The sequence below is a fragment of the Mesoplodon bidens genome (assembly GCF_964165515.1).
Source record: "Mesoplodon bidens genome assembly, chromosome: 6".
In the NCBI taxonomy this organism is placed as follows: Eukaryota; Metazoa; Chordata; class Mammalia; order Artiodactyla; family Ziphiidae; genus Mesoplodon; species Mesoplodon bidens.
In genome coordinates this window covers 41,009,080-41,035,498 of record NC_138162.1, presented here as the reverse complement: position 1 = coordinate 41,035,498, position 26,419 = coordinate 41,009,080, and the positions used below count along the sequence as shown (strand labels likewise).

General features: G+C 43.5%; 1 protein-coding gene across 2 annotated transcripts in view; it reads left to right on the top strand.

Annotated features, from left to right (window-relative positions):
- DAPK1 (death associated protein kinase 1) overlaps positions 1-26,419 on the top strand; it is a 214,514-nt gene that overhangs the window by 106,707 nt on the left and 81,388 nt on the right. For both annotated transcript variants that reach the window (XM_081236405.1, XM_081236404.1), the window contains one exon: positions 1,766-1,987. In XM_081236405.1, the coding sequence (XP_081092531.1) occupies positions 1,766-1,987 (222 nt within the window). The remainder of the gene's footprint in view (positions 1-1,765; positions 1,988-26,419) is intronic.

Below are 26,419 nucleotides of genomic sequence, written 5' to 3'. Positions count from 1 at the left end.
GGACGCTGGGCACTAGGGTGTTAGGGAGGAGGTGAAGGTGCCACCATTGACACAGGAAGCATCCTTCCATTGTGTTTCGCTTACTTTCAGGGTAGCCTACTTGCTTCTCAAGATTTCAGCTGCTTACATAGTCACACTTTACTATTTTGTGTCAAGCTCTGTTATTATATTCTTTTACATGTGGATAGGAGACTCTGGTTGCTTGCTGTCGAATTTAGGATACTTTCCTCTGCAAGAAATAAAAAACCCAAATCAAACTGGTTTTAGTGGTAAAGGGAATTTTATTGGCTTATGTTGCTGAAAAATCTAAAGGCAGATAACTTCAGGCTAAGGTTGATCCAGCCACTCCACAGTGTTACTGCAGTGTTACTGGTTTCTTTCCTTTTACCAGCTTTGCCTCTGCTTTAGATCAAGAGTGGTCACAAGGGCTTCCCTGGTGGCACAGTGGTTGAGAGTCGGCCTGCTGATGCAGAGGACACAGGTTTGTGCCCTGGTCTGGGAAGATCCCACGTGCCGCGGAGCGGCTGGGCCCGTGAGCCATGGCCTCTGAGCCTGCGCGTCCGGAGCCTGTGCTCCGCAGCAGGAGAGGCCACGGCAGTGAGAGGCCCATGTACCACCAAAAAAAAAAAAAAGAGTGGTCACAAGATGACTGGCAGCAGATTTTGGGGGTCAAAGTGTCTCAGAAAAAATCTTTGTCTCACATTCTCCAAAAGGTCTTACTTAGGTCATGTGACTTATCAGTCCCTGAAGTGTGAACAAAATATACACAGGCAGACTCAGAGACATCGCAGGTTCAGTTCCCGACCACGGCAATGCAGCAAATATTACAATAAAATGAGTCACAGGCATTTTTTGGTTTCCCAATGCATATAAAAGTTATGTTTATACTATACTGTAGTCTGTTAGGTGTGCAATAGCATTTTATCTAAAACAAAACAATGTAGACACCTTAGTTAAAAAAATAATTTATTGCCAAAAAGTGCTAACAGTCATCTGAGCCTTCAGCGAGTTGTAATCTTTTTTCAGGGATAACATCAAAGGTCGCTGATCACAGATGACTATAACAAATATAACAATAATCAAAAAGTGTGAAGTATTGCAAGAATTGCCAAAATGTGACACAGACACAAAGTGAGCAAATGCTGTTGGAAAAATGGAGCCAACAGACTTGCTCAATACTGGGTTGCCAGAAACCTTCAAATTGTAAAAATATCTGTGAAGCACAATAAAGTGAAGCACAATAAAATGAGGTATACCTGTGTTGTTTGTTGTTGTTTTGTGTTTCAATTGACAAATATTGGTGCTAGAAATATGTCATTGAAGGCAGGGCCCTATATATTTTTCTGTTGGTCCTGACCCCTTGCTTTCCTAGACATACAGGATAAGAACAAGGAAATGAGGTCAGACAGGAGGGAGCTCCTTCCTGTGGCCCCTGAATCTGAAATGGGGGAGAAGGAGGAGAGCAGAGAAACGGGGGCATATTACCAATGAATAAAATTTAATTCAAGAAAATAAATTTTTGTTCTTTGCAACAATGTTCATAAAGAGACAGGCTTAATGGAACTGAAATATAGAAGAAATTTCTCTGGTGAATTTGTTAATTTCCCACAATTTGGACTTTCCTATTTGTAATCCTGTTGTCCTCCCCCGGCCGCCTCCCCACCCCACCACCGGCATGGAGCCACATCCTTGCCCAAACCTGGGTTTTAGTGAACAATAAAGAATGTATAAATGACCTGGGACCTCTTCTGCCTTCTCTCTTCAGTGGGCAGTTTGCAGTCGTGAAGAAATGCCGTGAGAAAAGCACCGGTCTACAGTATGCCGCCAAATTCATCAAGAAAAGGAGGACCAAATCCAGCCGGCGGGGCGTGAGCCGTGAGGATATCGAGAGGGAGGTCAGCATCCTGAAAGAGATCCAGCATCCCAACGTCATCACCCTGCACGAGGTTTATGAGAACAAGACGGACGTCATCCTGATCCTGGAACTGTGAGTGCTGTGGCTGGGCGGGGAGGAGGGTGGGCTGCAGGCGCCCCGGCAGCTGGACAGCGCAGTGACCAGCCCCGGAGCCTCGTCAGGGATTGACTTGGCTTTGCCAAGTTCGAGAACTGCAGTGGGTGGTGCGCTGTGAGGCTGGCTGCAGTTATCTGGAGTAATTCTGCAGCAGCTTCCATTGATATGGTCCCACTTGATTTGCAAGCGGGTCCCCAGTGGGGTTCTTCCTCGTTTGTCATGAGGTCGTCTGAGTTTTGAGTTTCTTGTTAAGCTTTAGGCTTATGTTCTTCCCTCCTGTCATGCTGTTCCTCTGCCTTCCCTCTGTTTTCCTACTTCTCTTTTTCCTCTTTCTTTCTGTATTCTCTTCCCTCTGTCTTACCACACCGTATTTTTAACTGTTGGACCTGTCAACACTCATATGAAAGGGTAAAATTGAACCAGAATCACTCAGGGGTGATTATAGGACTTGTTTTTAAAGCGTTTTGCTGATTTTCTCAGGCACACCCTGCCCATCGGATGTTATTGTGGGAAACTGTAGCGTGATGTTCTGTGACTCTGTCCCCCTGTCCCTGGCCCTCTGCCTGAGGGCGCCCCACTCCTTTTGAGTCCAGCAACATGGGCTGGCAGGAGAGGAGAGGAAGTCATCAAGAACGCGCAACTGGGAGTGTCTCTGGGCTGTTTGGATGGAGGACACACATTAGTACCCTGAGGGCAGAGGGAGGGATGCATGGAGCAATCCTGGGTGGTTCTTAGTGAACCACCCATTTCCTGGAGCCTCGAATTAAGATGTGTCCTTCTGCCAGCCCAGCAGCTCCCCCTTATGTGCAGATCTCTTAGGGCTAAGAGGTGATTTTTGAGACCAGGGGAGATGGAAGTGAAGGGAGGTATACAGAGGGAGCCCAGCCTTGGGGGCCCCGCACTATGGGGACCTGCGCTTTACAGTCACAAGGGCCTGGGATGCCCATTGCCTCTTGCCTCACCGTTGGGATCTGGGCACATACCTTTATGCGTCTGAGCAACAACTTTCTTCACTTTAAATTGGGGTCAATAATACCTACCCCAAAGGGTTTTGAGGAGATAAATGAGATGAGAACATAAACATGTCTGGCTCATGGATGTGTCTAATACATGTTTCTGGGAAGTTCTCAACCTCTGCACTAGTGACATATTGGGCTGCATAATCCTTTGTTCAGGGGGCCATCCTGTGTGTTGTAGGATATTTAGCAACATCTCTGGCTTCTACCCACCAGATAGCATCCTCTTCCCTAGCTGTCACAACTAAAAATGCCTCCAGACACTTCCACATGTCCCCTGGGGGGCAGATTCTTTTCTCCCCCTACCTGCCTCCCCATCCCCCCACCCCCTCCTTGAGAACCACTGCTTTAAAGGAAGAGCAGGGTTTTAAGGGCACAGAGGATTAAGGGGCCTGCTCAGGGTTCAGCAGAGAAAAGACAGGAATCAGAGTGTAATCCTTGCTATGGCTTTATATGGTGACTTGGAAACCAGACAGAACCAAGATCAAAATCCAGGGCAAATCCTTTACCATCTATCTCTAAGCCTAAATTTCCTCCCTTAAGGCTGTTGTCAGAGACCATGAATGCAAAGTTCCTGGGAAAGAAATTATGTAGATCACAACTGTTTTGCGTTTTCAGAGAATTACCAGGTCATGCGTAGTAAGTCAAGAATATAATTTGCTCCCTTTGTATATCAGAATGTACAAATGATGCCGGGGAGTTACTGCCACCTGCGTGTGTATATTCTGGATTCAGCTTCTGTTGACTGACTCCCAGTTCATAGGTATTTTCCACTAGGTGCATTTATCCTGTGCATAAAATGGATAACACACAGGTTTTTTTTACAACTTGATTTAAATTTTTTAAAATTATTATATAGTAAATTTGATGTTGAGGGAGGGTTGTGTAATTCTATGAAAGTTGACACATGTATAGATTTGTGTAACCACCACCCAAATCAGGATTCAGAATAGTCCCATTGCCCCAAAAACTCCCTTGTACTCTCCCCTTCTAGTCACACCAACCTTCTTCCCTCTACCCTCTGGCAATCACTGAGCCATTCTCTATCACTGTAGTTTTGTCTTTTCAAAAATTATATAAGTAGGATTATAAAGTATTCAATCTTTTGAGACTGACTTCTTTCACTCAACATAATGCTTTTGAGATTTGTGCATGAGTCGTTTGCTCCTTTTTATTGCTGAATAGTATTCCATTGTGTGGTATTTGTTTATCTATTCACCCATTGAAGGACATTTGGGTTGTTTCTAATATTTGGTGATCATGCATACAGCTACCATAAACAGTCACATACAGACTTGTGTGTGAACATAAGTTTTCATTTCTTTGGGGTAAATACCACTGAGTGGGTTTGCTGGGTCATGTTGTGAGTGTACATCTAACTCTACAAGCAGTTACCAAACTGTGTTCTAAAGTGGCTTCACCATTTTACAGCCCTTCCAGCAATGAATGAGTGTTCCAGTTGCTCCATCAACCCTTTGTATCGTCAATATTTGTTTCTGATTGTAGCCATTCTATTAGGTGGATAGTGGCACACAGCTTTACATAGTTCATTATGTGGAGACCTTGAATAAAAGTTGAGCGGCTTCCCTGGTGGCGCAGTGGTTGAGAGTCTGCCTGCCGATGCAGGGGACACAGGTTCGTGCCCCGGTCTGGCAAGATCCCTTATGCCACGGAGTGGCTGGGCCCGTGAGCCATGGCTGCTGAGCCTGCACGTCCGGAGCCTGTGCTCCGCAACGGGAGAGACCACAACAGTGAGAGGCCCGCGTACTGCAAAAAAATTAAAAAAAAATTAAAAAATAAAAAGTTGAGTTAGCTCACAAAGAGCAACTGTTAGGTGGAAAGAGCAGGAGGAGTCTTAGAAGATGGCCCCTCCCCCACAGGGTCAGATGCATGTTTGTCTTCCCTGGGTATTTGCTCCTTACAGATTCCAGCATTCCCTGTGAGCTGATTGTCCTAGCCTTTTCACCCACCGGGCATGTGGGGAGTAGTGATGGTTACTTTTATGTGTCAATTGACTGTGTCACAGGGTGTCCCAACATCTGGTTAAACATTATTCTGGGTTGTGTCTTGAGGGTGTTTCTGGATGAGGTTAACATTTGAATCATAGACTGAGTAAAGCAGATTGCCCTCCCCAGTGGGGGTGGGCCTCATCTAATCAGTTGAGGTCCCAAATGGAACATAAAAGCTCACCATACCCTGAATAAAAGGGAATTCCTCCTACCTGATGGCCTTCAAGCAGGGACATTGGCTTTTTCCTGTCTTCAGACTAAAACTGATATGTTGGCCCTCCTGGGTCACCAGCTGGGTTCAGTGGACTCCCCTTGCAGGTCTTGGGACTTGTCAGCCTCCATGATTGCATGAGCCAATTTCTTAAAATAAATCTCTTTCTCTCTTTTTACCTGTACATCCTTTTGGTTCTGTTTCTCTGGAGAACCCTGACGAATACAGTGGTACCAAAGGCTAAGGAGGGAAAGTGTACCCTTGTTTTCACATCACAAGTCTGTCCCATTTTATATCTATATTTACTTTGCCATGAAGAGGTGTTTTAATTTTTAATAGACTATTCAAAATATTAGGTCTGCCCAGGAGAAAGAGTCATCTTTGCCTTTGAGAAAATTATTGTTGTTGTAAATTCTAACAGTTTTAAAGGACAATTTAGTCATCAGTGACATATTCCATCTCTTCTTTCCTTTCTTAAGAATGCTGGGATACAGTGGTGGTTAAGGAGAGAATAAAATGTAAGAATTTGTCAGAAAATAGCCCTATGACCTAATAGTGGCCCCTTGTCTGTATCCTCTGGTTCAGTAATCTTTAAGTGGATACATTTTTTTGATTTATTGTTTTGGGATGAACTCCATGGCAATAGAGCTTCCTTCAGGCTTACTAATGAAGCTTGCTCCCTTGTTGAAACTTCCCTCATTGAAGCCTGTTTCCACGTGGATTTGTGAGTTCTCACTCCCACATCTGGCCCTGTCCTTACCACTGAGACAGAGACCCCAAACCGCCACTCCATGCACTATTTAATGAGCTGCCCCCAATGATCTGGGCGAGATACAGAAATGATATCTTTTCCGTCCTTTATACAGAAGCTACTTGGTGTCTGTGTTAAAGGCACAGTTGTCAAGTCCTACTCCAGGATTTGACTTAAAATTTCTGTAAGCCCTGAAAGTAGTTTTTAAGAATGATATTTCCCCCACATGCTTCTCTGGAAAAGAATCTTTCCACACCTTATCTGCTATTGCAGCTCAGCAGAGCATATACACCAAGGAGGCAAACCTGATGTCTCAAAATCACAATTCCATGTCCTCCACATCGCATTGCTCCATAATGAAGTCATACAAAAATCTCTTCGTTCTGTTACAGCTCACCCGTACATTGTCACATGGGCAAGCCACTACAAAACTTTGATCTTCAGTGCATGAGTCATTTCATAACTTGCCCTGTTACCTGGTGAAAAGTGAAGCCAAACAAAGTCTGTGCTAATCAGAGACACTGGCTTCTAGAATTCTGTTCCTAAACTTGCTGCTCAGAAACAGCTAAGTATTTCAAGCTGTGGATAATTTAGGTTCCCTCTGCCCAGACATGGGTCAAACCCAAATGCCTTTAGGGGCTGGACAGGTGATGTAAATGAGTGAGGTTGGTCTACACAAAGCCTCAGAATCAGGGAGGCATCAGGGAATGGTGGGAACTGTGGCTAACTGAACCCTCAGTCACTCTTCAGTTGATTGTTGCCATGTGGGATTTTGGATCCAGTGTTGCCAGATCCTGCGATCTTTTTCAAGAAAAGTCTGGTATCTAGGTTTTTAATTTTGGCAGTTAGTTCATAGTATTCATGAGCAGACAAAATAAAACCTTCCTGAAGGTCACATGTGGCCTTCACAGAACTCCAGATTCTAGCCTGTTTTATGTAAGCAATAAGTATTAGCAGCATGTGATAAATACAGTCAGAGACAGCCCCAAAAGGCTAGCAATTCTGTTGGAAAGGCAAGATACACACTTAGCATTACAAAATGATTTTTTAAATGTCCAGTGTGGTTTAACAGTCATTCTCAAACTTTAGCGTGCTTCAGAATCTCCTGAAGGCTTGTTAAAATACACATTATTTGGCTGCACTTCCAGAGTTTCTGAATCAGTATGTCTAGGGTAAGGCCCAAGAATTTACATTTTACACAAATTCCCAGGTGATGCCCATGCTGCTGGTCTAGGGTTCACCTTTTGAGAAGCTGTAGTAGGTTGAATTGTGTCTCCCCCAAAATGATATGTTGAAGTCCCAACTCCTTTTATCACAAAGTGTCCCCTTATTTGGCAATAGGGTCATTGCAGATGTCATTAGTTAAGATGAGGTCATACTGGAGTACAGAGGGCTCCTTATCCCATGTGAACTTATAAGAAGAAGGCCATGTGGAGACAGAGACCTGGGGAGAAGGCCATGTGGAGATGGAGGATTGAAGTGATGCAATAGTAGCATCTACAAGCTACTAGGAGAGAGGCCTGGAACAGATTCCCATTGGAGCCCTCAGAAGGAACCACAGCCCACACCTTGCTTTCAGACTTCTGGCCTCCAGAACTGTGAGACAATGAATTTCTGTTGTTTTAAGCCACCCATTGTGTAGTCCTTTTTACAGGAGCCTTAGCAAACTAATACAGAAGCACTAGAATAGAAAACTACCCGTTGCTGGACTGCGAGCCCACTCATGTGTTAACCAAAAATTCTGTAAGCCAGTTAACAACAAAGTAAAACACCTAATCATGGTAGTTCCATCAGGCAACCAAGAAACAGTGGGATGTGTGACTCTTCCTCCCTGCAGGAAGCTTGCGCAGAGGAGGGCTGGAGCGGGGTAGGTGATCCTGGGTCTACCTTAAGTCAGGAATGGACATCACCCTGTCATGGCCTGCTTCAGGAGGGTCACCTGAGCTTTGGATGACCTGTCTGAAAGGTTGCCCTGTTAAGATTTATAAAGTAAAAATCCTAGAATTGCCATGTAAACTTGGCATAGTGGATTGTTCCAAAGAAATCAAGCCAGTTTGGGTCTCCAACCTTAAATTTTCCCCTTTATTTGTTCTGCTTGGAATTTAAAGCAGGTCTTTAAGTTAGAGTAATCTTTCTCTCTCTCTCTCTCTCTCTCTCTCTCTCTCTCTCTTTCTCGTAGGAAATTCAGTTTAATTAGTGCAGTATGCAGTGGTTATAGCCAGGTGCAGGACATGGAATTAATGCACTCTATTTTTATTTATTTAATAAAGTAAATTTTATTACTTTTTCTACTGTGGTAGAAAACACATAACATAAAATTGACCATCTTAACCATTTTTAAGTATATAGTTCAGTAGCGTAACATATTCACCTGTGCAACATATCTCCAGAACTTGTTCATTTTGCAAAATGGAAACTCTATACCAATGGAAGAACAACTCTCCTTTTCAGCTCTCTTTTTGACTTTGTCTAAGTTAATAATTTCTGGAATTCAGTTTGTTCATTGCAAACAACTGCCGAGTTGTATTCAGATATTTGTGTAATATTAGAACACTTTATGCAGGGTCATTGTTAAGTTGGCTCACTCTCTCGTAACCAAATGGAGATGCAGACTTATAAGAATATAAATATGATTGTTTCATTGTACCTCAGTACAGTGGATGTATGTGGATAGGTTCATGCTTCACTGACAGCAAATCCAGAATTGCAAGGGCCTTTCAAGAAGCAAATGCAGTGATTAAAGTGATGGTTTCAGGGTACCTTAAAAGTGGCAAAGTTGTACTAAGCTGAACGCAGTTGTAGGGACATAAGTGCTGCTGGTAAATGAGGCGTATCTGACGCCAGGGGCCTTTCAGTCCCCCACCCCCATTCTCTACTGCTCTCCTGGTCCTCACAAGACACAAAAACACATTAAGATTGCTTAAATGCTTTCCTTCCTTTCTTTCTTTCTTTCTTTCTTTCTTTCTCCCCCTCTCTCTCTTTCTTTCTTTCTATCCTTCCTTCCTTCCTTCTTTTTTTTTTTCTTTTTGCTGCTACATTTTTTTCTCTCTTCTCTGAGCTCCAGCCAGCTCTTTTGACTTTTTGAACTTTTGTTTTTATTCACAAAAGTAATTTCAAGAACTGTTCTGGGTTACACTTTTGGCTTCTGGATCCTCAGATATCTACTGTTAGGCAAGAACAGAGAACTGAAATGCATTTGGCAACAGTCTCAACCTTTCACAACAGAATTAAATTTGTGTAGAATAGGTTATTTTCCACTCAGGCATTCTCTTGAGAAATAAAACCCTATATGTATGTCTTCCCCCATGCTCTTACTTCTTGCTAGTTCGGTTGAAAGTGTTTCCTTAGTGTTTATTAAATGGACATTTTTATTCACTTAAATGGATTTTTGATTTCCAGATGGTCTTAGAAAAATTGGGACAATGAAAATCGTAAAAACAAATCACACATAGTATCTGTGAGCTCATAGATGTGCAGTTTTTATCATATATTCATAATTTTAATATCTGGCTCGATTTACTCTGTGCTTTATACATAAGTTATAGATAGTGAGTATTTGAAATCTTTGCTTATCTCCAAGAAAGGTGTATAATTGTTAAGGTTTGGTAAACTGGGGTAACACTGCTGCCTGCCAGCATCAGAGACTTCCATAGCTGCAGTGATGGGCTATTAATCCCTCCTCAGGGACCACAGATTCTACTTTATGATGCTCTGGGGTACTCCAAATCCCTAGGAACTGTTCACACTTCCTCTTGGAAACTCACAGCCATGTCACAGATCTCATTATTCTTTCTGTCTTGGTTAACCACTCTCCTGATCAACACTTCAAGAGCATGCAACACAAGGTTACTCTGTGGAATTGTGGCTTCAAATGACCCTCAGGCATTCTGGTTTCCCCTCTTGCTCTGCTCCCTCTCCTTGCTGCTCTGGTTTCGTATGTCCGAGGTGGGGGCCATCCTGGACACAATCCCAGCCTCGCTGCACTGCTCAGCTTCTTTTCTGCCCCCAGAGCCCAGGTCCCTCCCAGGTCGAGGGCTGCTGGTTTGGTGGTCCACGTTCAGTCCAGACCTTCTGCCTGGCTTGCCTCACACTGCTCATACAACACCCACGTCTAGGCACACTGCGCCCAGAATTCTGGGGTATGGTTGGGATCAGTTTTGGGAACAAGAACCTGGGGAGGACTTCCCCCGAGCCAATGCCGCAGAAGAGAGAGCATCCAGATCACAGGTCATGGGTGGGATTCCCTTATTAGGCTAGTATTTAGAGTAGATCAGTAACAATCTCTCCAGAACATCGATGACTCCCTGGGAGCCTCCCTTCTGCCTCTCGTCATTGAAAAATGTTGTTTAGAGAACAAACAGAAGGTCGAGACCTTCAAGATGGCGGAGGAGTAACACGGGGAGATCACCTTCCTCCCCACAAATACATCTACATGTGGAACAACTCCTACAGAACACCTACTGAACGCTGGCAGAAGACCTCAGACCTCCCAAAAGGCAAGAAACTCCCCACGTACCTGGGTAGGGCAAAAGAAAAAAGAAAACACAGAGACAAAAGAATAAGGATGGGACCTGCACCAGTGGGAGGGAGCTGTGAAGGAGGAAAGGTTTCCACACAATAGAAGCCCCTTGGCGGCACCCGCGGGTGGCGGAGGGGGGAGCTTCAGAGCCACGGAGGAGAGCGCAGCCACAGGGGTGTGGAGGGCAAAGCGGAGAGATTCCACACAGAGGATCGGTGCTGACTGGCACTCACCAGCCCGAGAAGCTTGTCTGCTCAACCACCGGGGTGGGTGGAGGCTGGGAGCTGAGGCTCGGGCTTCAGAGGTCAGATCCCAGGGAGACGACTGGGGTTGGCTGCATGAACACAGCCTGGAGGGGGCTAGTGCGCCACAGCAAGCTGGGAGGGAGTCCAGGAAAAAGTCTGGACCTGCCTAAGAGGCAAGAGATCATTGTTTCGGGGTGCGTGAGGAGAGGGGATTCAGAGCACCTCCTAAATGAGCTCCTGAGACGGGCACGAGCCACGGCTATCAGCGCAGACACCAGAGACGGGCATGAGATGCTAAGGCTGTTGCTGCCACCACCAAGAAGCCTGTGTGCAAGCACAGGTCACTATCCACACCTCCTCTCCAGGGAGTCTGTGCAGCCCACCACTGCCAGGGTCCCATGATCCAGGGACAACTTCCCAGGGAGAACACACGGCGTGCCTCAGGTGCAACGTCCTGCTGACCTCTGCCGCTGCAGGCTCGCCCCGCATCCGTACCCCTCCCTCCCCCCGGCCTGAGTGAGCCAGAGCCCCACTCAGCTACTTTTTTAACCCCATCCTATCTGAGCGACGAACAGATGCCCTCAGGCAACCGACACGCAGAAGTGAGACCACATCCAAAGCTGAACCCCCGGAGCTGTGCGAACAAAGAAGAGAAAGGGAAATCTCTCCCAGCAGCCTCAGGAGCAGCGGATTAATCTCCACAATCAACTTGATGTACCCTGCATCTCTGGAATACCTGAATAGACAACGAAGCATCCCAAATTGAGGAGGTGGATTTTGGGAGCAACTGTAGACTTGGGGTTTTCTTTCTGCACCCAATTTATTTCTGGTTTTATGTTTATCTTAGTTTAGTATTTAGAGTTTATTATCCTTGGTAGATTTTTAAATTCATTTTGTTGCTCTCTTCCTTTTTTTTTTATATAGAGATATATATTTTTTTTCCTTTCTCTCTTTTTGTGTGTTTGTATATGTATGCTTCTTTGTGTGATTTTGTCTGTATAGCTTTGCTCATACCATTTATCCTCAGGTTCTATCTGTCCGTTTTTTTTTCTCTCTTTTTTTTTTTTTAGTAAAGTTTTTAGCGCTTGTTATCATTAGTGCATTTGTTTTTTGGTTTCGTTGCTCTCTTTCTTTCTTTTTTAAAATTATTTTTAAATTTTTAAATTTTTAATAATTTAAAATTTTTTATTTTATTCACTTTATTTTATTTTATTTTATTCTGTTCTTCTTTCTTTTTTTCTCCATTTTCTTCTGACCCATGTGGCTGACAGGGTCTTGCTGCTCCAGCCAGGTGTCAGGCCTGTGCCTCTGAGATGGGAGAGCTGAGTTCAGCACCAGAGACCTCCCAGCTCCATGTAATATAAAATGGCAAAACCTGTCCCAGAGATCTCCATCTCAACGCTAAGACCCAGCTCCACTCAACGACCAGCAAGCTCCAGTGCTGGACACCCGATGCCAAACAACTAGCAAGACAGGAACACTAAAGCACCCATTAGCACAGAGACTGACTAAAATCATAATAAGGTCACAGTTACCCCAAAATTCAACACTGGACGTGGTCCTGCCCACCAGAAAGACAGGATCCAGCCTCATCCACTAAAAAACAGGCACCGGTCCCCTCCACCAGGAAGCCTACACAACCCACTGAACCAACCTTACACACTGAGGGGAGACACCAAAAACAACGGGAACTACGAACCTGCAGCCTGCGAAAAGGAGACCCCAAACACAGTAAGTTATGCAAAATGAGAAGACACAGAAACACACAGCAGATGAAGTAACAAGGTAAAAACCCACAAGACCAAACAAATGAAGAGGAAATAGGCAGTCTACCTGAAAAAGAATTCAGGGTAATGATAGTAAAGATGATCCAAAATCTTGGAAATAGAATGGAGAAAATACATGAAATGTTTAACAAGGACCTAGAAGAACTAAAGAGCAAACAAACAATGATGAACAACACAATAAATGAAATCAAAAGTTCTCTAGAAGGAATCAATAGCAGAATAACTGAGGCAAAAGAACGGATAAGTGACCTGGAAGATAAAATAGTGGAAATAACTACCGTAGAGCAGAATAAAGAAAAAAGAATGATTGGGGGCCTCCCTGGTGGCGCAGTGGTTGAGAGTCCGCCTGCCGATGCAGGGGATACGGGTTCGTGCCCCGGTCTGGGAGGATCCCATATGCCGCGGAGCGGCTGGGCCCGTGAGCCGTGGCCGCTGGGCCTGCGCGTCCGGAGCCTGTGCTCCGCAACGGGAGAGGCCACAACAGTGAGAGGCCCGCATACCACAAAAAAAAGAAAAAAAAAAAAAAAAAAAAAAAAAAAAGAAAAAAGAATGAAAAGAATTGAGGACAGTCTCAGAGACCTCTGGGACAACATTAAACGCACCAGCATTCGAATTATAGGGGTACCAGAAAAAGAAGAACAAAAGAAAGGGACTGAGAAAATACTTGAAGAGATTATAGTTGTAAACTTCCCTAATATGGGAAAGGAAATAATCAATCAAGTCCAGGAAGCACAGAGAGTCCCATACAGGATAAATCCAAGGAGAAACATGCCAAGACACATATTAATCAAACTAGCAAAAATTAAATACAAAGAAAAATATTAAAAGCAGCAAGGGAAAAACAACAAATAACATACAAGGGAATCCCCAAAAGGTTAACAGCTGATCTTTCAGCAGAAACTCTGCAAGCCAGAAGGAGTGGCAGGACATACTTAAAGTGATGAAGATTACTCTACCCATCAAGGATCTCATTCAGATTCGATGGAAAAATTAAAACCTTTACAGACAAGCAAAAGCTAAGAGAATTTAGCACCACCAAACCAGCTTTACAGCAAATGCTAAAGAAACTTCTCTAGGAATGAAACACAAGACAAGGGAAAGACCTACAGTAACAAACCGAAAACAATTAAGAAAATGGTAATAGGAGCATACATATCGATAACTAACTTACATGTAAATGGATTAAATGCTCCAAGAAAAAGACATAGACTGGCTGAGTAGATACAAAAACATGACCTGTATATATCCTGTCTACACGAGGCCTACTTCAGACCTAGTGACACATACAGACTGAAAGTGAGAGGACAGAAAAAGATATCCCATGTAAATGGAAATCAAAAGAAAGCTGGAGTAGCAATTCTCATATCAGACAAAATAGACTTTAAAATAAAGACTATTACAAGAGACAAAGAAGGATACTACATAATGATCAAGGGATCAATCCAAGAAGAAGATATAACAATTGTAAATATTTATGTACTCAACATAGGAGCACCTAAATACATAAGGCAAATGCTAACAGCCATAAAAGGGAAAACCAACCGTAACAGAGTGATAGTAGGGGACTTTAACACCCCACTTTTACCAATGAACAGATCATCCAAAATGAAAATAAATAAGGAAACACAAGCTTTAAATGATACATTAAACAAGATGGACTTAATTGATATTTATAAGACATTCCATCCAAAAACAACACAATAAACTTTCTTCTCCAGTGCTCATGGAATATTCTCCAGGATAGGTCATATCCTGGGTCACAAATCAAGCCGTGGTAAATTTAAGAAAACTGAAATTTTATCAAGTATCTTTTCTGACCACAATGCTATGAGACTAGATATCAATTATAGGAAAAAAATCTGTAAAAAATATAAACACATAGAGGCCAAACAACACTACTAAATAACCGAGATCACTGAAGAAATCAAAGACAAAATAAAAAAATACCTAGAAACCAATGACAATGAAAACACGAAGATTCAAAACCTATGGGATGCAGCAAAAGCAGTTCTAAGAGGGAAGTTTATAGCAACACAATCCTACCTCAAGAAACAAGAAACATCTCAAATAAACAAGCTAACCTTACCCCTAAAGCAATTAGAGAAAGAAGAACAAGAAAACCCCAAAGTTAGAAGAAGGAAGGAAATCATAAAGATCAGGTCAGAAATAAATGAAAAAGAAATGAAGGAAACAGTAGCAAAGACCAGTAAAACTAAAAGCTAGTTATTTGAGATGATAAACAAAATTGATAAACCATTAGCCAGACTCATCAAGAAAAAAAGGGAGAAGACTCAAATCAATAGAGTTAGAAATGTAAAAGGAGAAGTAACAACTGACACTGGAGAAATATAAAGGATCATGAGAGATTACTACAAGCAACTATATGCCAATAAAATGGACAACCTGGAAGAAATGGACACATTCTTAGAAAAGCACAACCTTCCAAGACTGAACCAGGAAGAAGTAGAAAATACAGACGAATCACAAGCACTGAAATTCAGACTGTGATTAAACATCTTCCAAAAAACAAAAGCCCAGGATCAGGTGGCTTCACAGGAGAATTCTATCAAACATTTAGAGAAGAGCTAACACCTATCCTTCTCAAACTCTTCCAAAATATAGCAGAGGGAGGAACACTCCCAAACTCATTCTATGAGGCCACCATCACCCTGATACCAAAACCAGACAAAGATGTCACAAAGAAACAAAACTACAGGCCAACATCACTGATGAACATAGACACAAAAATCCTCAACAAAATACTAGCAAACAAAATCCAACAACACATTAAAAGGATTGTACACCGTGATCAAGTGGGGTTTATCCCAGGAATGCAAGGATTCTTCAATATATGCAAATCAATCAATGTAATAAACCATGTTAAATTGAAGGAGAAAAACCATATGATCATCTCAATATATGCAGAGAAAGCTTTCAACAATATTCAACACCCATTTATGATAAAAACCCTCCAGAAACTAGGCATAGAGAGAACTTACCTCAGCATAATAAAGGCCATATATGACAAACCCACAGCCAACATAATTCTCAATGGTGAAAAACTGAAACCATTTCCTCTAAGAACAGGAACAACACAAGGTTATCCACTCTCACCACTATTATTCAACATAGTTTTAGCCACAGCAATCAGAGAAGAAAAAGAAATAAAAGGAATCCAAATCGGAAAAGAAGAAGTAAAGCTGTCACGGTTTGCAGATGAAATGATACTATACATAGAGACTCCTGAAGATACTACCAGAAAACTACTAGAGCTAATCAATGAATTTGGTAAAGTTGCAGGATACAAAATTAATGCACAGAAATCTCTTGCATTCCTATACACCAATGAATAAATTACCTAGGAATAAACCTACTTAAGGAGACAAAACACCTGTATGCAGAAAACTATAAGACACTGATTAAAGAAATTAAAGATGATACAAACAGATGGAGAGATATACCATGTTCTTGGATTGGAAGAATCAACATTCTGAAAACGACTGTACTACCCAAAGCAATCTACAGATTCAATGCAATCCCTATCAAACTACCAATGGCATTTTTCACAGAACTAGAAAAAAATATTTCACAATTTGTATGGAAACATAAAAGACCCCAAATATCGAAAACAATCTTGAGAAAGAAAAACGGAGCTGGAGGAATCAGGCGCCCAGACTTCAGACTATACTACAAAGCTACAGTAATCAAGACAGTATGGTACTGGCACAAAAACAGAAATATAGATCAATGGAACAGGATAGAAAGTCCAGAGATAAACCTGTGCACATATGGTCACCTTATTTTTGATAAGGGAGGCAAGAGTATACAATGGAGAAGAGACAGTCTCTTCAATAAGTGGTGCTGGGAAAACTGGACAGCTACATGTAAAAGAATGAAATTAGAATACTCCCTAACACCATACACAAAAATAAATTCAAAATGGTTTAAAGACCTAAATGTAAGGCCAGACACTATAAAAGTCTTAGAGGAAAACAGGGAGAAGACTCTATGACGTAAATCACAGCAAGATCCTTTCTGACCCACCTCCTAGAGAAATGGAAATAAAAACAAAAATAAGCAAATGGGAACTAATGAAACTTAAAAGCTTTTGCACAGCAAAGGAAACCATAAACAAGATAAAAGTCACCCCTCAGAATAGGAGAAAATATTTGCAAGTGAAGCAAATGACAAAGGGTTAATCTCCAAAATTTACAAGCAGCTCATACAGCTCAATATCAAAAGAAAAACAACCCAATCCAAAAATGGGCAGAAGACCTAAATAGACATTTCTCCAAAGAAGATATACAGATTGCCAACGAACAAATGAAAGGATGCTCAACATCACTAATCATTAGAGAAATGCAAATCAAAACTACAGTGAGGTATCACCTCACATCAGTCAGAATGGCCATCATCAAAAAATCTAGAAACAATAAATGCTGGAGAGAGTGTGGAGAAAAGAGAACCCTCTTGCACTGTTGGTGGTTATGTCAGTTGATACAGCCACTGTGGAGAACAGTTTGGTGGTTCCTTAAAAAACTAAAAATAGAACTAGCAAACCACCCAGCAATCCCACTACCTGGCATATACCCTGCAAAAACCATAATTCAAAAAGAGTCAAGTACCACAATGTTCATTGCAGCTCTATTTACAATAGCTAGGACATGGAAGCAACCTAAGTGTCCATTGACAGATGAATGGATAAAGAAGATGTGGCACATATATACAATGGAATATTACTCAGCCATAAAAAGAAACGAAATTGAGTTATTTGTTGTGAGGTGGATGGAGCTAGAGTCTGTCCTGCAGACTGAAGTAAGTCAGAAAGAGAAAAACAAATACCGTATGCTAACACATATATATGGAATCTAAAAAAAAAAAAGTTCTGAATAACCTAGGGGCAGGACAGAAATAAAGACGCAGATGTAGAGAATGGACTTGAGGACCCAGGAAGGGGGAAGAGTAAGCTGGGATGAAGTAAGAGAGTGACATGGATGTATATATACACTACCAAACGTAAAATAGATAGCTAGTGGGAAGCAGCTGCATAGCCCATGGAGATCACCTCGGTACTTTGTGACCACCTAGAGGGCTGGGATAGGGAGGGTGGGACGAAGATGCAAGAGGGAGGAGATATGGGGATATATATATACATATAGCTGATTCAGTTTGTTATACAGCAGAAACTAACAACATTGTAAAGCAATTATACTCCAATAAAGATGTTTTAAAAAAAAAGAACAAACAGAAATAGTTCTAAAAGCAACCTTATATTGCTTTTTTCCCTTATTTGTCTTTCCAAGTAACTGAATATTACCTCACTTTCTTTTTTTTTTTTTTTTTTTTTTTGCGGTACGCGGGCCTCTCACTGTTGTGGCCTCTCCCGTTGCGGAGCACAGGCTCCGGACGCGCAGGCTCAGCGGCCATGGCTCACGGGCCCAGCCGCTCCGGGGCATGTGGGATCTTCCCGGACCAGGGCACAAACCCGTGTCCCCTGCATCGGCAGATGGACTCTCAACCACTGCGCCACCAGGGAAGCCCTACCTCACTTTCTTATGTTTCTTTTTTTTTTTTTTATCATGTGTCTAACTTGTTTTCATTATGGTCAAAATCACTCTAACGCCGATGAGGAAGCTCAGCAGTCGTCGGTATTTGCTTGTTCCATCCTGAAATGTCAGTTTCATTTCCAGCCTCTACACGAATGTAGTTACCAGTCATGGCTGCAGTGAAACGTGAATGCTGCTATATTGATGAAACTAGGTGTAAGTGAAACATGGGCTAAAGGACCTCATTCTCCCTAGATACAGAATATTTTCCCCCAATATTTTGATGATAAAATTCAAGTAGAATTGATTGTTTCAGAAACACAGTGTAGAATGTTCACTTGTTTTGAGTCATGTGCAGTCGGTGTGGATCTTTATAACCTCGTTGAGAGAGAGGATAAAGGACAAGAGAGACTTTCCTTGGAGAAGAAAGAGAAGCTGAAGTTCACTGAGTCTTCGGGTCAGTCAGTCTCTGCAGGGCCCCTGCCTTATGTTTTCTCATTTAGTCCTTGGGCACAAGCCCAGGAGGATGGTATTGTCACTACCGTCCAGATTTGGAAAGCTGTGCCTATCCAATCCCGATAGAGGGATGGGGGATTCTAACTCTCAGACAGCTTCTCAGGGAGGGAAATTTTTTGTTTGAGTCCTGAAGTTCTACTGAGGCCCTGTAGGACTTAGCCTACAGGGCTAAGCTGTCATCTTTGGGGTTTGGGGAGGCGGTAAATGAAATAAAAGACCATCTTGGAGCAGGGAGGGTGTTCCAGGTGTGCCCCCTCACCCTCTTCCTCATCTAGGGCTGCAGTCACCTTGGACCATGACCTTCAAGGGCAGTGATGCTCATTCCAGTGGCTCTTGAGCTGCATTTGCTCCTCTCAATTTCAAAGCAGTGACTGAGCAGCTTTTGAAAGCCAATCTGGACCTTGAGGACCTTTCTGTTTCTCTCTTTGGTTCTGCTTCTCCGACAGTCATGTTGTTCTTACCCCTCATTTCTTAGTATTTCCATGATGTTGGGAGAGAGCAGAAAATGTTCTAGTGTTCCCATGGGTATGAAGGTGTCCAGGGCAGCTTTGTGAGGGCCCTGGTGTGTGTATTTGCCCCCCTCAATATGTTTCTTTGAGGGCAAGACCATGTCCTGCTTTGGGTCCCACAGCACTTAAGACTGTTCTTGGCCCAATAAATGTATGCAAAGTCCAGATAGAGTCAGAAGAACATCATAATATGATGGAAGGGGTCACATGTGGCTCAAGAGCCAGCTGACCACTGACGGAGACATTTTTCTTTGTGAGATGCTGATTGACTTGCTTGGGCTTCAGGAAACGTAGTACTCTTGACTAAGTTTCTTAGAGGGTAAGGAATAAAACCTTCAACCTGAGGGTTTGAGTCAGTCTGGATTCTACCAGAAAGCAGATGGCACACACAAGCAGGGAAATTTGAAGAGCATTTAATAAAGAGACAATTAATAAAGGTGTGTCCAAGGGTTAAAGAAAACAAGTGCTGGGAAAGCACCCTGGAACTAGTGATAGCAAGGTGCTCCTACCACCCTTAGATCTGAAGGGTAGGAGAGGGAGTGGCTTAGGAAAGGATAACTTCCTGGAGAGAAGAACCACCCGACCTGAGCTGAGTGCTCAGTAGAGGGACTCGGACCTTCCTTGGCAACCTGGCAGGGGAAACAGGGTTGACCTCACTCTCCTTCCCTGTGGATGCTGCCTATTAACCAAACCAAACCTGAAGCCAATTGACAAGGGAACCTTTTCATTCAGTCTCAGTCAGCAGCCTCCCTGCACCCAGAAGTGGATGGAGAAGAGTAGAACATGGACCTGGAGAGGTAAATAGACAATAATCTTGCTTGGGGTTTAGAGGGTTTTTTTTTTTCTTTCTTGATTCTCTAATCCTTTTGACACTAAGTAGTTACAGTCCAAACTTCCTGGCACCCCCTCATGAAGTCTGTCCAGACCTGAAAAATACCAATTTGTCACTGGATGGTTAGGATCCATTTGATCTCATGCCCTCTTTTATCAAAGGCTGTGTGCCCATCACACATTCGTAAAAAGGAAGTACTTTTTTTGAAACATGACTCCCTTTTGTTTTCCCCATTTTTCACTTTATTAAAAACTCTATTGGAGTGAGGAGGTGGAGACATGGAGGGCAAGGCTCGGAGTCTTGGCTCTTTGACAGGCAGCAGTTCTCCTTTGCCAGGGTAACTCACCCAGCAGGAGAGTTGTGTTCATCCTGCCTCTTTTACCCCTTGAGTGCTGTGTCCCTCTCTGAAGGGACAGGAGTTGTCTTCATGCTCCTTGGCATCCATGTGTCTAATGGCGGCAGTGGGAAGGATTTCCATGGAGATGGGAAGCACTGTGTATCTTCTTTCCTGTGATTCTCATTCCCTCTTCAGATCACTTTAATCTACCTTCCATTTCTCTACCTGCCACTGAAAGGACTCTTGCCAGAGCTTTCTGATTCGCAAAATTCTTTAATATATATACAACCCATGATACTCAACTATCACCTTCCAATATATTGATATCCCTACAGCTATATCTCTCAGTCTCTCTGCAGCCCCACAATTGCTTCTCCAGTTGCCTATTCAACATCTCTACCCAAATGGATCTCCCCAAACTTAACATGTCCTAACTGAACTCATTATCTTGCACTCCCCAATTTACTTCTCCCCTCTCCTTCTCTAGCTCAGTTCGTGGCATCACCATAGTCCTGGTTGCCCAGCCTGGAAACCTTGGCACCACCCTTGCCACTTCCTTCTCCCCTCACTCCCCACTGACCTACACGGCCAATCTTTCATTACATCCTGTGGGTGCTGCTTCTGAAAGAGCTCCTGAATCCCTCTCTTTCTTACCATGCTCATACTTTTTCCCTGGTCCAGGATCTCATTAACTCTCCCCTGAGTTACTACAACATCCTCTAGTTTCTCTTCTGTCCAACTCACGCCCAGATTTATTATAAAACAGCTACTCTCTTGCTTAAAAATCTTTGATGTGAATAAGCATGTGAAAAGATCCTCAATATCATTCATCATTAGGTATCCCTACAAATCAAAACCACAGTGAGACCACGTCACATCCAGTAGGATGGCCATAATAAAAAAACACAGACAATATCAAATGTTGGTGGGATTTTGGAGAAATTGGAACATTTTCCAAAACATTAACATTGCAATGTAATTAAAATGTAATGTAACATAATTACATTGCTAGTGAGAATATAAAATGGTTCTGCTACTTGGAAAACAATTTAGCCATTCCTCAAAATGTTCAACATAGAGTTACCATATGACTCAACATTTCCACTCCTCAGATTATACCCAAGAAAAATGGAAATATATGTTCATACAAAAACTTATTCATGAAGTATGTAGCAGCATTATTCGCAATAGCCAAAAAAGTTAAAACAACCCAAATGTCTATCAACTGATAAATGGATAAACAAAAATCTATACAATGTACTATACAATGGACTGTTGTTTGGCAATAAAGAAGGCAGAGGTACTAATACATGCTACTGTGGATGAATCTTCGAAACATTATGCTGAGTGACAACAGCCAGTCTCAAAAGATATCACCAGATATCATATGGTTGATGAATATGAAATGTCCAGAATAGGCAAGTCTGTAGAGACAGAATGTAGATTAGTGGTTGCCTCAAGAACGTGGGGTATCAGTGGCAGGGAATGAGGAGTGGCTACTAATGGGCATGAAGTGTCTTTTGGGACCATGAGAATGTTCTAAAATTACATTGTAGTGATAACTTCACAGCTCTGTGAATATAGTAAAAACCCTTGAATTGTAGACTTCCTCTCATTGCTGTGGCCGCTCCCGTTGTGGAGCACAGGCTCCGGACGCACAGGCTCAGCGGCCATGGCTCATGGGCCCAGCCGCTCCGCGGCATGTGGGATCTTCCCAGACCGGGGCACGAACCCGTGTCCCCTGCATCAGCAGGCAGACTCTCAACCACTGCGCCACCAGGGAAGCCCAAATTGTAGATTTTAAAAGAGTCAATTATATAGGAAGTCATATCTCAAGAAAGCTTTAGAAGATATCTTTGATGGCTCCCTCCTGCCTGCAGAATGAAGCCCACAATCCATAGAATGGTGTAGGATCTTTGAACCCATGTCCAGTCCCCTCCTTATATCCAACCACTTCCCCTGCACTCCTTTTCCTGTGCCCCTGATGCATGATTCACAGAGAATCTCTTGTCTTTTTCAGATTTTGCCAGGCTTCTAGGCACCCCCAACCTGTGTTTATGCTGCCCCCTCTGCCTCTCACACCATACCTTGTCCACCTGGAGAATTCCTACCCATCTGTCAAAGCTCAGCTCACACATCACCCTCTCTCTTTGGCTTTCCTATCTGCCCCAGTTAGATTTAATTGCTTTCTCCTGTGTGTTTTCGTCGCCGTTGAGAAGTGTGTTGATTATAGCACTGACCATACTATATTTTATATATATTTATATATACTTTTATATATATTTTTTGTGTTGTTCTCCTGTAATGGATTGTGAGCTTTCCAGGAGATATGCTAGTGTTTTATTTACTTGTCTTTCCGTCTCAAGCCCCTAGAAGAGGGCATAAATACTAGTGCGCAGGCAGTGCCCGGTAAAAGCAGCTGAAGTTGAATTCAGTTAAGGAGACTAGCAGGGAGATCCTGATGAACAGCGATGAGTAGCTTTTCTAGAGTTAGGACAGTGGGGATGAAAAGAATTAACAAAGCCAAAAGCTCTGCTTCGTTTGTGACCTGTGAAAGTTGCCCTCTCTCCTGAGAACAGAGCAGTTGGTCACCTTAGCTAATTTCTATCTTGGTCCTGAATAGGACCATATGTTTAAGCTGGGTGCATGGGATGAGGAAAGAGTAGGATAGAAGGATAGTTGATGGGATTCCAAGGGTCAGGAATTGAGAACCTACAATATGCCTGACATTGTGACGCCAATGACAATCAGAGGTAAGTGGCTAAAATTAAAGCTGCTGATTTTCACTGGCATCTGGTATAATAATGCCCATCACATGGCAGGTACTCAATAAACATTTATGCAAATGAAAAAAAGAAAGAAAGTCACCGTTGCCCATTATAGCATTCTGCATAGAGCCTGCCCGTCTCAAACCCGGGTATGGTCCCAGGCTGACCATGCTGTTGGAAAAGAGATCCAAATCCCATCTCCATCTTTCTTCGAGGCCTCCGGTGGGGGGGTGACTCTCTGCTCTCAGCCTCCTCTTCCAAGGAGTAGGTTTCAGGCTTCCCTCTCCTTCCCTCCAGTTACCGACCAAGGTGGCCAGTAGGAGGCGCTCAGCTCCACACCACTCCTCTACCCATGACTCCCCACCTTCTGCCGGCGGCCATGTTTTTGGTGCTGTCAGGGGGAAGCCAAAGTAGGGCATGACCTGAGAGCCTCCCACCTGCTGAGTGACTATCAACTCCCTCACCTTTTCCACCCCCTCCTCCTCCAACTCTTATTCCTCTTCCTCAAATCCATCCTCAAACTCAAGGGAAAGACCACTTTGCTCTACACCTATTTAAAATCACAGCTTTCCACATCGCGGGTAGCCTGGCCCACACCGTGTGTACTTCAGATTGGCCGGTGCCACCTATGTGATAGGCCATTGGTCTTTCATCCTGTGATTTCCAGGTCATTAGCAATAGTCAGCAGCTTTCATCTGAGCCCTTCGGGATGGATTGTCATAGAGAATAAAGCTGATCAAGGAGTAGTTGGAGGAGATGGATCCCTGTGCTTCCCCAGATAATAGCCTTGCCTTGTTTGCAACTAGACGAGCCAGAATGATTTTGGAAACAGCCTCCATCTCTGGCTGCTCCAGTGTGGTTTACTTCCCACTGGCCTTTTGTTCTCGCACCAGTTACAATGACCCAGGCTGAAGAGGTGTCTGGCTGCCCGGCTTTTCCATTTGCCCCACTTTTGATCGACCTCTGGAGCCATTAAAGTAGAAAGAGGCTTATCAGATGCCGTGGTCAGTCTTGCTGTTGAGTTTCTCGTGTCCCTTTACGTGAGTACCTTCTTCTGTTGAAGAAATCTGCATGGACATATTGAAAGGAGGGACCAGTCTGTCTCTCAGCACCTTCTTTACCAGCCCCCAGCCTACAGCAGTGCGGCTCATCCCTTGTCATGTGACACTGGTTTGGGGTAAACTGATGAGGCTGTTCATGGCTGGAGGTGACCATACTTTAGGTTCAGATGGGCACCTCTGGGCCCCATCCAGACACCTGAAGGCTGGGACCCCTCTACTTCTGTTCATCTGTACCCCACCTGTGGTAACCCAGTTGGCAGACTCGGCCACTGAACTCTGGGACACCATGCCCAGGAGGCTACATGTGGCCTTTCTAGCAAGCTTCTTGCCTGAACCACCTCAGCTGGGATTCCTGCATTCCTGGGCCACCTGTGTCCGGCCTTTCTGCATCTCCTGACCTCCCTAAGCTCCTCAGGGATGAGCAGTCTTTATGTGTATCATGTAGCCTCATGTGTATCGCCCTCATTGTTGGCGTGGCATTTCCTGGGGATCCTCCAGACTCTATCTCTCTCTTGAAATGTAGGGCTGGGACTGTGCGCTCTCCTCAGGATGTGGACGGATGGGGAACCACTTGTCTTCAGGTTTTAAATCCACTGTGCATTCCCAGCACAAGTGGCTGAGGATCTCCTCTGATGCCGGTTCCCTTCCTTGCATGCTAGCATTTGCTTGTTCTCATCTGAATTTTTTATAATTTCACCTGGAGTCGACATGTTTGACTATCCCTCTCCACCCTCCCTTTCTTCTTCCCCACCACCCCCATTAGAACAGAGGCCTGGGTGCCCCCAGATCCGGGGCTGCTCATCCCTCTAACTCAGAAACGCAAGGTTCTCCAGACAGCATGCTGGGCTCCCAACACGGCCCTTTCTCGCACACTCTTCCCTCTCTCCAAGGGCATCCTTCGGTCTCATGGAATTATCGGGGAAGCACATTGAGCCATTGCTCTACAGAGGTTTTTGTTCTTGCTGTCTTATACCTTTTTCCCTTTTTTCCCTCCTAAACTGATATACTCCATCATTTTTTGTTTCTGGGAGGTTTCTGGAAACTTGAAACTGATTTTATCTATTTGGCATATTTTTATGTTCCCTCCCCCATCCCTTTCTCTTTCCCATGTCCCTTTACTCCCTAGCCAGTATGGGGGAAAAATGCAAGTAGGGGATCAGGAAATGAGGCAGTGCTCAGGGTTGGGGGTGGGAGGGCTGTGGCTTACATGAATCTACTGTAGGTGTGATAACCACCTAAATAAGACATCCTGCAGCATGATGTGTCACCCCACTGCCTGAGCAGCAGGCCCTGACACCTAAAAAACAGCCATCAAGGTTTTCTTCTCCAGAGACCTGCACTAACAAACCATGTCTCTGAACCGATAACATATTTTCAAGAGTCATAATGATTTTGAGCTAGTCAGTGGTAGAGGGCAAGTAGATTCTGATTCCCGAAAGAGGAAGAAAGAAACAAAACTGGTTTTGGTTTGTTGGCTTGTTTTGTAAATGCCTCATTATATTCCACATAGAGCTTCTTCAATTAAAAAAAAAAAATTAGGGATTTTGTTTAGTACCATGTCTAGCTGAGAACTGAAGCCTCCTGTTTGAAAGTCTGCCTCAGCAAACTGCGGCTCTCTCCTTCGACCTTGAACTTGAGCCTGTGGTCATTTAAGTGAGGGGGTTGGATAATCGCATCCGGGACCACTCGGACTGGGGCACAATCGCTCATTGTGCTTTGTCCACAACTACTGCCATCTTCTTAACAGCGGAGTGATGTGGCCTGGCCCTGTGCATCGTGCCTGCTGTGTTGATAAATCATGATGCATTTTCTGTTTACCAGTCCAGCATCCTATTTCCATCCTGGATACTGAAAGAAAGTCATGATTCTGCTCTTTCATTCATGAATGAAAGTGACTGCTTTAAAATCTTCATTTCTTCGCAGAAGTCATACTTTAACCCAGCTTCACAGATTAGTCCTTCCTGACAATAGAAGACCAGATATTTGAGGCAAGGGACCTTTTGGGGACCCCAGCTTATTTCCAAATGTATGTCTTTGTACAAGACTGGAATCTTCCTTTTCTTGCCACAGCTGGCAGAGCTAACAAGTTTGGTGCCTCTTGCACAAAGTGTACACCCCTAAAAGCACATAGACCAACTCTCTACTTATTTAATACCATTTCAGGTTTTCTTGCCAGTTACTTCAGTCAATCATTCTTGAATCATGGAGGTGCCATGTCCACCGGGATGCAAAGGAACTGAAATGAAATTGTTCATTCTTGAAGAGTTAGAGGACCAGGCAGAGCTGCCGAGGTGTAGTGGT